This window comes from Rhinopithecus bieti, unplaced genomic scaffold (assembly GCF_001698545.2).
Source record: "Rhinopithecus bieti isolate Rb0 unplaced genomic scaffold, ASM169854v2 scaffold_22, whole genome shotgun sequence".
Classification (NCBI taxonomy): domain Eukaryota; kingdom Metazoa; phylum Chordata; class Mammalia; order Primates; family Cercopithecidae; genus Rhinopithecus; species Rhinopithecus bieti.
In genome coordinates, this window is record NW_016803136.1 from 2,074,237 (window position 1) to 2,086,891 (window position 12,655).

The following is a 12,655-nucleotide window of genomic DNA, read 5'->3' on the forward strand; positions in this document are numbered from 1 at the left end:
TGGATTAATAAATAGCTTCTGAAAAGCCACAAGGAAGGTAATCCTTCTCAAAATAGAGAAACCAGTTTCAAGTTCTAGAGGAAGGTGCTTCTAGCTTCACCCATCCTGGCACTTCCCGATCGAGTAGTGCACTCCCCAGATTAGAAAACTCCAGGTTTTCTGGAATCTTGGCAATCTTCACTCCTTGCTCTTGGATGGCAACTCCTATTACTGACCCCCTGGTGCCCAGAAGTCGTGCCACAGTTATGGGTCAATTACAGTTTACATTCCAGTTCCCCTCTCTGCTGAGCTGTCCTCATTTTCATTGGCACAAAAGATGCCATGCATTTGCTTTTTTTCTCCACATGCCATTTCAAGTACCCACCCCTCCAAAACAAAACAAAACTCTTTTTTTTTTTCTCTCTCTAAAAAATGTCAGAGCCGTTAAAACTCTTGGAAGATGTGGAATGGCAGAGAGTGATATGTTTGGGGCTGGACTAGATCCATTTTTCCCCATGGGCTATAACAAAGGTTTCATTTTAAATCCTGACACTGTGCAGTACTCTTTCTGGTCAGAGGTGGGGAGGGGGGCTAGCACTTCTCGTTACGAGAATAGCAGCGTTCACTCTGCTTGAAAAGCAGCCACGCTGGGCAAGTTTCAGAGCCATGTGTCTCCGTGTTGAAAGGCGGTAGAGAGCCAGCACAGAACGACAGGACAGAAGTGTCACGTGGGACAGTTTTGCTTCGAAGCTGTGTCTGAGGAAGCCTCTTCCCTGGGGTAGGAATTGAAACAGATCCATTAACACTCTCTGGGTCAGACTGAAGTCTTGAACGAGTACCAGGTCAAACTGTCCACATTTCCTTTTTATAAAAAGTTTTTTAAAAAAAATTCTTCCTTTGCCTGTCAGTTAATTCAACATGATTAAAACAAAAGAAAAAACTGAATGCAGAAGGATGTAAGTTAGAGTAACTTCAAATGTTAGTTAGATGCGAGGGAAGGTGGATCTACTCATGCAAAACCAGCCTTGTTCAGCAGTAACCACGGGAGGCACACACAGAGAGAGGAACCCTCCTCAGGGCTCAGTAGGTGGTTTCTGGTTTCCAGTTTTGTAACCAAAATGCTATCTAATTCTGGCCTCAAACTACCTGTAAGTAGTTTTATGTCTTTCTCTTTGAGAAATCATCTTTGCTTCACCCTGCGTTACAGACAGAAAATTACACTTACCGATGAACACATATGTAAGTAAGTCTGATGGACACATATGTAAGTAAGCAGGTAAAGGCAGTGAAAGGTCTAGAAGAATACACGCCCTGATGTCTAGTGCTATCTTTTTGGAGGGCACAGAGTTAAAAGAAATTTTAGTCTTAGTTTTAATGTTATAAGTTTTTAAGGATTTCTGGATATTTATGTAATAATTATAAAATTATATCTAAGAAGAAACAGCAGTCGCAGCAATAAAGTAGGAAGAGAAGCAACAGAGAAAACTTATAAAAAGTGGTCATTTATAATTGCCAAAAATTGGAAGCAATCGAAAGTGCCCGACAATAGATGATTAAGATGTAAATGCGTACAACTGAATACTAGTTTTTTAAAGTTGTATCACATTTTTTAATCATGTGAGAGAAACTTCAAAATATATTTTAAAAAGTTATAAAGCAATTTTTAAAAGTATGTATGTGATATGTAGAAAAAAATTGAAAAAATTTTAACAGTGTTTTCTCTAGGTGGTAGGAATATGGGTAATTTTTTATTTGTTCTTCTTTGCTGAGTTTTCTAAATACTTTACAAAGAGCACTGTAAAGAAAGAAAAAGATTTCTCCCATAATGAATACATCTTACTTTTGTGTTTCAGAACATTTGTTAATTTAAGAAATGAATCAGGCACAAGCATTATGTTTTTAAAAATTAAAAGTACAAAATACATACATCAGTCTTTGAATTCCAAGAGACTTTAAAGCTATGCAAATAGCATGACTAGGCAAGCAAGTAAAAACTAAAGTGGTAACTGTGATCAAGGCAATAATAGGAAGCAAAAGCATACTATCTGTCACAAATTCAGAGCCTAGACGCTGCAGCTTCCTAACCTCTCTCACTGGAGTCTGAGCGCAGGTTTGATCTGCCTCTCACCAGGAAAGGGTCTGTCAGGAACCATACGGCACCCCGACTGAGTCCTTCTCCTGAATCCGAGATGACTCTGTCCCTATCCTTTAAAACCTCAGAAGATACCATCGTTTTCGGGCTGTGTGTTTCACAGACAAAAGTGGTGCCTTGTGAAGTGATCTCTGGGGACACCTTGTTTCATTTGAATGGCAGTTTCAAGAAACGAATCTTTCAGACAACACCGGGACCTAGGCCCAGGACTGACTCAGACGGTGACTAACCGAGCAGGACTCAGCCCTCAGATGCTGAGGAACACAGCTGGGCTAGACAACATTCTCTGCAGAAAACAATCCAGGTTAGTTTTTTTCAACCTCTTAATTTTTAAAAACAGAGCAAGATAGCAACAACCCAGGAGCAAAAGAACAAAACCAAAAAACTAAGCCATGTGACAGGGTGGAAATGAGAAAAAAAACAAATCATAGTGCTACAGAACATCAGGACTGGAATGGACCTCAGAGATCATCTCTTTAAACCATTGATCAGGTTAGTTGAAGCCCACAGCAGCGCTGACTTGTTTACTCTCAAGATCTTGTAACTAGTAAGCAGTGAAAAACAAACTCTTTTTGGCACTGAATAATTCCTCTAAAGCTCTGAACCTCTGGTCAGCTAGTGCTGGGAGTTAAGAGACTTATCTTGCACATAGTAGGCATTCGAGTCTATGCTGATGCACTGTGGAGCACCAGGCACAGAGCAGACCATGCCCGGAAGCGCAGCGTCGGGGCTTTTCTGAAAAGGCAGGCGGGAGAGTGATGTGCCTTCAGCTGCTCCCCATTACAATCTCCTCACTCTCAATTCGTTCTCAACGCCGCCCACATTTCACATCTTCTTGGTAATTAGGCAACAGTCCACGATGTTGTGTGTGGCTTGGGACCATTGCTTTCCTAGTCTTACAGACGTCTATACCTTTCTCCCTGCAATAGAAATGTTATTTCTGTTTCTGCCTTCCAGAATAAATATGGGGCTCAATTTTATTTTACCTCCAGGACAGAGTAAGAGGAAACCCATAGAGGGAATGCAGTGCCTAGAACTGACATACATTTTCCTCAATGAAAACTACCGTAAGTCATTTCTTATGAAGGTGAAACTGGGCTGGCTTTACCTTTTTGACAACAGAATATGTTACAGGCAGGAATAAAAGAGATCCTGAAAAATAACCTGGAACACAGTAAACCACCTCGGACAAATAAGATAATCTATTCATTTTTAAAGGCCTCCAAAAAAAGAAAATTCTCAACCATCTTCCCTTCTGTGAAATTTTCTTACACCTAACCCAAATCTCTCCAGCTACAACAGAAGCCAATTTCTTACTGTCATTCCATAAAAATCAAGACTATCCTGTTAGGACCCTTTTATATTTAAGCATGTAGGCACCCTACAGTTGCCTCTAAATAAATATTTTTTACCTTAATGTTTTTTAAAATTAATTTTTCCTTTCAGATCTCATTTTCTGGCTTAAAAAAAAATTCTCTATTATATTCATTAAAAAGAGAGATAGTCTTCTCCCTATGTTGCCCAGGCTGGTCTTGAACTCCTGGGCTCAAACGATTCTCCCACCTTGGCCTCTCAAAATGCTATAGGATTATAGGTGTAAGCCACTGCGCCCGGTCGTTATCTGGCTTTTTAATCATTACTGTGGTTCTTTCCCAAACTTATTCCAAAATATGTGCTGAAATATAAGAATTTTAGAAGTGGAGGGGAAATCAGGGTGTAACTACTGCATAAGCTGATAAAAATATATCCTAAATGTTCCTACATTCTGCACCAAGATTTATAACTTTTTTAGTCCCAAAAGTCTCTAACAGGGCAAGAAATATCTAGAGTAGTGGTTTTCAACGAGGGGCAATTTTGTCTCCCAGGGAACGTTCGGCAATGTCTGGAGACATTTTGAATCATCACATTTGGTAGGGGAGTGTGCTACTGGTACGTAATGGAAAGAAGCCAGGGACGCTGCTAAGTATCCTACAACGCACAGGACACCCCTCACAACAGAGTCACCTGGCTCAAAATGTCGACAGTGCCAAGGGTGGAGAAATCTCGACTTAGGGCAACATGGTAGAGGAAAATTTAAAGAACAAATATAGGCCAAGGAAAAAAGGAGAGAAAACACTGAGTGAAAAGCAGTAAAGGAGAGAAGGATGAAAAAACAAGAACTATAAAAGAAAAATAGGCCGGGCGCAGTGGCTCAAGCCTGTAATCCCAGCACTCCGGGAGGCTGAGGCAGGCAGATCACGAGGTCAGGAGATCGAGACCATCCTGGCTAACACGGTGAAACCCCATCTCTACTGAAGATACCAAAAAAAAAAAAAAATTAGCCGGGCATGGTGGTGGGCGCCTGTAGTCCCAGCTATGCGGGAGGCTGAGGCAGGAGAATGGCATGAACCCGGGAGGCGGAGCTTGCAGTGAGCCGAGCTCACACCAGGGCACTCCAGCCTGGGCGACAGAGCGAGACGCTGTCTCAAAAAAAAAAAAAAAAGGAAGGTAAATAAGCCAGTTGTCGTGGTGGAGCATGTAGTCCCAGTGACACGAGAGGCTGAGCCAGGAGTCCAAGGCTATATTGTGGTATGATCATGTCTGTGAATAGCCATGGCACTACAGCCTGGGTTAACACAGACAGGCTCTATCTCTCAAAAAAAAAAAAAGAATAAATAAAAAGCAGGAGTACCATCAACTGTTACTTTAAGAGTAGCACAATGGTATTTCCTACTCTGATGTGTTATTTTTAAGATGATTCCGGTATCATCTTAAAAATGTAAGTAACTTCCACCTTGTAACTACAGCCTTACATTACTCACTAGTGACTGTCTTGGGTCTACAGTAACCTACTAGAATACTACATGTTTCTCTGCAGTGCTTGGCAATCCATCCGTTTTTTATAATTCATTCATTTATACAACAAATACTACATGCTAGGCTCTAGGAATACAATAGTGAGGCAAAAACTGCCAGAGTGGAACTTAAACTGGTGGCAGTGGCAGGACAGCGGAGTTGGGAGGCAGGAGATGGGACCAGTGATGCATCTAGTTTACTTTGCCTAAGTGAATGTCTCCACCTGTTATGTCTACAGATAGAGATCCATCTACTAGTACCTTTTCCAATTTTCCCAAGTCATTTTGAAATCCAAACTATGCTTGCAATGACCATCACCGTCAATCTTACCCAGGTTGATACTGAATGAATATGTAATAAGCACACTTTCTAGTCCACCGCCCGTGGAGCAGGTTCTTCCAGTGGAACCAAGCCTTTCCACTTCTCAAAAAAGTTATCTACAACAGTATGTGGAAAGTGACATAGCCCCTACCTCCACTAAGAGAGTCTTCTAGGCCGGGCATGGTGGCTCACGCCTGTAATCCCAATACTTTGGGAGGCCGAGGCAGGTGGATCACATGAGGTCAGGAGTTCAAGACCAGCCTGGTCAATATGGTGAAACCCCATCTCTACTAAAAAGGCAAAAATTAGCTGGGCGTGGTGGTGCGCGCCTGTAATCCCAGCTACTCGGCGGGCTGAGGCAGGAGAATCACTTGAACCCAGAGGGCAGAGGTTGCAGTGAGCCGAGATCACGCCACTGCACTCCAGCCTGGGCAACAGAGCAAGTCTCTGTTTCAAAAAAAAAAAAAAGAAAGAAAGAAAGAAAGCCAGCCTTCTAGAGAATTACAGATAAACTTACGAAGTTATCACGGGAAAGGAAAGGGAAACACTGACAATAACTGGGGTATCTATAATTCAAAACAAATCACCCCAAAGGGTAGCTCACAATACAACTTCCAACTCAGAAAATATTAGAATCCAGTGGAAGATTGGTCGAGTGGAAGACTGGTCGAGTGGAAGACTGGTCTGGGGGCACTGCCACCTACTCCACTCCTCACTCTCCTACACTCAGGGAGATCCTGTACTAAAGAGGCTCCAGGCAGCCATCTGCTCTGGTGTGTAGGCATTATGTTGGGCTTAGGATCACTAGTTTTACGCAGTGAGGAAGAACTCGGATCCAGCCAAGGAATAAAGGAATACTCAAAACTCGATCTGTTTCCAGGAATTTAAGCAGTCAAGTGTTCGTTTTGCACATACCACCTTCCCTGAGATGTCTATGGAAATCCATGGTGGATGATGAAACTGTAAGAGGCTTGGTATTTAATGAGATCAGCAATATGGCACAGGAACTGAGCATAGGAGGAAAGGATATGGGTCAGAAGGACATAGAGAGAAAATGTTACTCTTATTTTTGATAGAAAATTAGTGGACGGTATTCTTCCCAAAGAGGACCCCCTGACAGCTGCACCCAGGGATTTAGCACGACTGCCTTGAGGCGCTCACTGGGGACTGAGCCAGAAGGCAGAAGAAAGAGAAACCCAGAGGGACCGGGGTGGGGGCTGGGACAAGATTGTATTTAAAGAAGGGTTTCAGTAAAGGTAGAGAAAGAAGAAACAAGAGAGATAGAGAGTAATATTTCCCAAATTTCATGAGCACAGTAGGACAGATGATGAAGGGAAGAGAAGAGAAGGTGGAGGCCTCTAAGAATTCACACCCTGTGCCCTCAGTTACAAACACAGTCCAGTTGCTAACAATATTAAATTCCAAAATGACTTGTAATGTAGGAAAATAAAATAAACATCCTGCACACTTACCCAATCCGGGTAAACAGCTTCCCATGGGCATGGAGAAAACTGAGGATGAACCTTTTGTTCAGCTGCATGGGGAAAAGGGAGAGGAGAAAACAATTAAACTTTCCACAGTTTCCTGTTACTGAACAGAGTCCCCAGTGACACAATAACCTGGCCAGGGTCTAAGGGGTGGGCACTAGGGATGGGAACCAAATGGACATACCCAAACTCTCACAGACCCAGGGCACATGCCCAACAGCTGCCGCTCAGCTGAGCCAAGATGACAGCAGGCTCAGTGAGCAGACAGCACCCTCTGCCGGCAGTGGCACCTGTGTGCAGGGGATGAGGTGGTGAATCTGAATAAGCAGGATGTAAAGAAAGATGCCCACAGCTCTCTGAGGATCTAGGAGCCACCCTGGCTCCATAATCATGGAAATGAAACTCTTACAGGAGCAAGGATACTAGTGAAGTCCCTGGTTCTATTTGAGTTATTTTTCTACCTTCTTAGCTAGGAAAGCAGGACTCTTTTTTGATAACCAAGAGCAAGGTAACCCACCACTAACTCATCAAATTGTACTTCGCCAGCTTTAAAAACTAGAGTTCATGTTCTATGTCTGGAGCTGAAAATTCAAGTGTCTGCAGGGCTAGGCATGAAGTATGCTGATGGAGACAGTAGCAACCTATGACTATTCCACCCCAGTTTTAGCCAAATCCTCTATGTGGGCCCAAGCTGGAAACTGCAATCTGGGTTTTTTTTTTGTTTTTTTTTTAAGACGGAGTCTTGCTCTGTCGCCCAGGCTGGAGTGCAGTGGCACGATCTCGGCTCACTGCAAGCTCCGCCTCCAGGGTTCACGCCATTCTCCTGCCTCAGCCTCCCGAATAGCTGGGACTACAGGCGCCCGCCACCTCGCCCGGCTAGTTTTTTGTATTTTTTAGTAGAGACGGGGTTTCACCGTGTTAGCCAGGATGGTCTCGATCTCCTGACCTCGTGATCCGCCCGTCTCGGCCTCCCAAAGTGCTGGGATTACAGGCTTGAGCCACCGCGCCGGCCTGTTTTTGTTTTTTGAGACAGAATCTTGCTCTGTCGCCCAGGCTGGAGGGCAGTGGTATGATTTCAGCTCACTGCAACCTCCACCTCCCAGTTCAAGCGCTTCTCGTGCCTCAGCCACCCGAGTAGCTGGGATTACAGGCGTGCACCCCCACAACCGGCTAATTTTTGCATTTTTAGAAGAGACAGGGTTTTGCCATGTCGGCCAGGCTGCTCTTCAACTCCTGGCCTCAAGTGATCCACCTGCCTTGACCTCCCAAAGTACTGGGATTACAGGTGTGAGCCACTGCACCCAGCTTGTTTTGTTGTTTTGAGACAGGGTCTCACTCTGTCNAGCCACCGCGCCGGCCTGTTTTGTTTTTTGAGACAGAATCTTGCTCTGTCGCCCAGGCTGGAGGGCAGTGGTATGATTTCAGCTCACTGCAACCTCCACCTCCCAGTTCAAGCGCTTCTCGTGCCTCAGCCACCCGAGTAGCTGGGATTACAGGCGTGCACCCCACAACCGGCTAATTTTGCATTTTAGAAGAGACAGGGTTTTGCCATGTCGGCCAGGCTGCTCTTCAACTCCTGGCCTCAAGTGATCCACCTGCCTTGACCTCCCAAAGTACTGGGATTACAGGTGTGAGCCACTGCACCCAGCTTGTTTTGTTGTTTTGAGACAGGGTCTCACTCTGTCGCCCAGGCTGGAGTACAGTGGTGTGATCACAGCTCGCTGCAACCTCTACCTCCTGGGCTCAAGCAATCCTCCTGCCTCAGCCTCCTGAGTAGCTGGGACTACAGGTAGTGTCACCCCACCTGGCTAATTTTAAATTTTTTGTAGACTGTAGTTCTCACTATGTTGCCTGGACTGGTCTCAAAATGGTGTGCTCAAGCAATCCTCCTGCCTCAGTCTCCCAAAGTGCTGGGATCACAGGGGTGTGAGTCACTGCACCTGACTGAATCTGGATTTTTATGTGAAATCCTCTGGCTTTTACATGTTGGCTACTAATGAAAATAATGTAAGCATTAAAGAAGCCAAAAAACACACATTTGCCAGATACATCTGGCCCATGAGCCACCAATTTACAATCATGGTTCAAGGTTCTAGAAAATCTACTTCCATCAAAACCAAAAGATTTCTCAGCAAAACAAGGGAAGGAAACAAATTTCAATTCAAATCCAAAGACAGCAGAGACAACTGAAAAACTAAACCTCCTTGTCATCTTCCCTGGTCTCCTAGCAGCAGTATCTTCAGGGCTCTGTAGCCAGCCAGAAGAGAAGTGAAGAATCTTGACCCCAGGATCCCAGTGGTCAGGACAAGGAGTCCAGTATCCCTGGGCAGTCTGCCCCAAAAGGAAAAATTCCCTGTTTAATCCTCTTGCAAAACAGAACACCAACCAAGCTATGGCAGTTCCATCTATTTCATACGGAAGCCAAGTGTGGAAAAGGGGTACATTCCCACTTTACCAATGACCAACATCAAACTCTGCATAGAATGTTCACTCTAGTTTTGCTTTAAATGAGTTACACTTAATCGGTAATACTAGCTTAACATTAATTTATAGATAAAAAGCTCAGAATATTTCATTGAAGATAACCTGTCTATACAGCAAGGTGAGTCAGGGCCAGGGACACTGGGCTCCATCAACAGAATGGAAGAGACCGGGTGCAGTGGCTCAGGCCTGGAATCCCAGCACTTTGGGAGGCCATGGCAGGTGGATCAATTGAGGTCAGGAGTTCGAGACCAGCCTGGCCAACATGGTGAAACCCCGTCTCTACTAAAAATAAAAAAAAATTAGCTGGGTGTGGTGGCAGGAGCCTGGGAGACAGAGTGAGACTCCATCTCAAACAAACAAACAAACAAACAAAAAGATACTAACTCACTTCATTCCAGCCTAAATACCATCCCCCAAGCCAGCTCAGAAATTTAAGCAACTTTACACTAGTAAATAGCAGAGTTAAAACTTGAACCCAGGGTGGCCGGGCGCGGTGGCTCAAGCCTGTAATCCCAGCACTTTGGGAGGCCGAGGCGGGCGGATCACGAGGTCAGGAGATCGAGACCATCCTGGCTAACGCGGTGAAACCCTGTCTCTACTAAAAAAATACAAAAAACTAGCCGGGCGAGGTGGCGGGCGCCTGTAGTCCCAGCTACTCGGAGGCTGAGGCAGGAGAATGGCGTGAACCCGGGAGATGGAGCTTGCAGTGAGTCGAGATCGCACCACTGCACTCCAGCCTGGGTGACAGAGCGAGACTCTGTCTCAAAAAAAAAAAAAAAAAAAAAAAAAAACCTTGAACCCAGGTCTTCAGATTCCAAATACAGTTTTCTTTCTCTTATCCTACACCTATCTCAGGAAAAGAACTGGTGAGCTGATTCAATGAAGGGCTAACGAGGGAATAAGAGCAACTAAAAAGCCGTTCAAGTTTTGCTTTTAAGTTTTCCTGCCTGATTAGGTAGGAAACTCATACTGTTTGAACCACAGCACTGCCTGGACTAAAATGAGAGCCCCAAGAGGTTTGGAACATCTGTGCTGCGACTGTACTTCACCAAGATCCTTCCCTTAGTGTAGGAGATGAAGCCCACCTAATTACCTGAATCCATACTTGCCACTACCATATTTTAACTGCAAAAAGTCAATTTCAATGCATTACTTTTCAACTAGTGGGAGTGAAGAAAATCTCAGATAACTTTTTCAAACTATACACACATTCTCCCTAACCTTAGTTAATGAGAACCACTGCTTTACTTTTAGCCTGAACATCACTGCTAAACATACTTTCTCTTTGTTGTCATCAATAACACTTCAATTAGAAAAGGAGCTAAAAATGCAGATACATCCTAGAAGATGTGTGACATGAGGGAGCGGATTTGTTACATATTGATCAAATCGGACCTAAACAACATTTACAAGAGACAATATGAAGTCAACTAGCACTGAGACAGATACTTTGGAGAACTCTTAACTGACACCAAATCCACAGTCACAAAAGCCTTAGTCTGAGCTTCCTTTCTCCTTCCTCTCTAATACATCACCATGGACTGACTTCCATTTCTACAGCTATTTAATTTTTATTATTTATTTTAGGGACAGTGTCCCACTCTGTCACCCAGCATGGAGTGCAGTGGCAACATCACGGCTCACTGCAGCCTCTGACTCCTGGGCTAAAGCAATCTCTCACCTTCGCCTCCCCAAAGTGCTAAGATTACAGGCGCATACCCATGCACAGGGTTAATTTATTTTTATTTTTATTTTTTGTAGAGATAGGGTTCTCACTTTGTTGCCCAGGCTGGTCTCAAACTCCTGGCTTTAAGCAATCCTCCAGCCTTGGCTTCCCAAAGTGCTCAGATTACAGGCGTGAGCCACCTTGCCTGGTAGACTTTTTTATTTTTAACAATACATCTAGATGGTTCTCGCTCAGATGGAAAATAGATGTTACTTTTCAAATTGTGAGGCTACCTGCGTTCAGATCTTCCTTACATACTTACGGACTGTTCACTGAAACAGAAATGCTCCCTGGGTGTATCCCTGAGAGGCAGTGTTAGCATTACTAAGGGTCTTCTGTCTCCTTAGTTCAAGTCCAAAACAAATTCACTGTGGACTCCTGTGCTCAACCCAAAGAGACACTAATGGCAGCAGATGGATGGGTAGGTCTCTGGACACACAGTAAAGTCTGTCCTGTCATTAACTGTGGGATTGTAAGTAAAATATTTTGGATTGTTCCTGGACTGTAAAATGGAATTTCTACCACTGACATTATTACCTAACTCAGAACTAAAAGGATGAAATGAAATAATATAAATTAAAGAAGTCTGAGGAGTAGATGTTTTACATAAGCCTCAAAAATTATCCCTCACAATTGTGTCTAAGGGCTTGGTGCCTGTGGAACAAGGAAGGAGAGAAAAGCTGCTCAGAGACAACAACGCAACAGGAGGGGATTCTGAAACAGGCCCAATTTCAGTTCCGAAAGAGTGATTCCTGCTTGTACAGAGTCGTGTGAAAAACTGAATTTCTGAAAAGTGAATCATTTTAAGGATAGTAATGATAGTCAGTATTAAAGGAATTCCAAAGTGCATTTTAAAGTAATTTTGAGGAGCATAAATTATTATTCTCTTGTCTGTATGGAATGTTTCCATTTTTATATACTTTTTTTTTTTTTGAGACAGGGTCTCGCTCTGTCACCCAGACTGGAATACAGTGGCACAATCAAGGCTCACTGTAGTCTAGACCTCGTGGGCTCAAGCAATCCTCCCACTTCAGCCTTCTGAGTAGATGGGATTACAGGCGCACACAATCACGCCTGGCTAGTTTTGTATTTTTTGTAGAGACGGGGTCTCACTATATTGCCCAGGCTGGTCTCAAACTCCTGGGCTCAAGCGATCCTCTGCCTCACCCTCCTAAAGTAGTGGGATTACAGACATGAGTCACTGGTCCTGGCCCCATATATTTTTTAAAAAACAAAAGTTGGTTGCATTTTAGAAAAGGGATCTGTCCTCTTAGATATGAGACAACATAGGTGGAGACCAAATTTCATGAGTACCTGTTAGTCAAATGGCTTTCATAGCATTCAATCAATGCTCACTTATCAGTCTCTCTCAAGCACTGAGATCACAAGGCGGAGGAGGATGTGGGCGCACTGGTAATGTTGTTCACACGTCATCCTCATCCCCGCGTTCCTATGCTGGGTACAGGAGCAAACCAACAAGACAGGGTCTCTAATGCCAAGGAGCTTATAGTCCAAGAACAAGGATAAATAACATACAACTTGCCCACTGGCCATTTATGCTCCCACACCTGAGACAAGGCCTGTGAAGGTTCCAGGAGGCACTGTGTTTCCTTACCGTCATTTTTCCTGTCAGAGATGAGATGAGAATTAAAAAAAAAAAAAAAAAAAAAA

General features: G+C 43.9%; 1 protein-coding gene across 4 annotated transcripts in view; it reads right to left on the reverse strand.

Moving 5' to 3' along the window:
- SMG6 (SMG6 nonsense mediated mRNA decay factor) overlaps positions 1-12,655 on the reverse strand; it is a 265,269-nt gene that overhangs the window by 189,926 nt on the left and 62,688 nt on the right. For all 4 annotated transcript variants that reach the window (XM_017866931.1, XM_017866959.1, XM_017866949.1 and 1 more), the window contains one exon: positions 6,760-6,821. In XM_017866931.1, the coding sequence (XP_017722420.1) occupies positions 6,760-6,821 (62 nt within the window). The remainder of the gene's footprint in view (positions 1-6,759; positions 6,822-12,655) is intronic.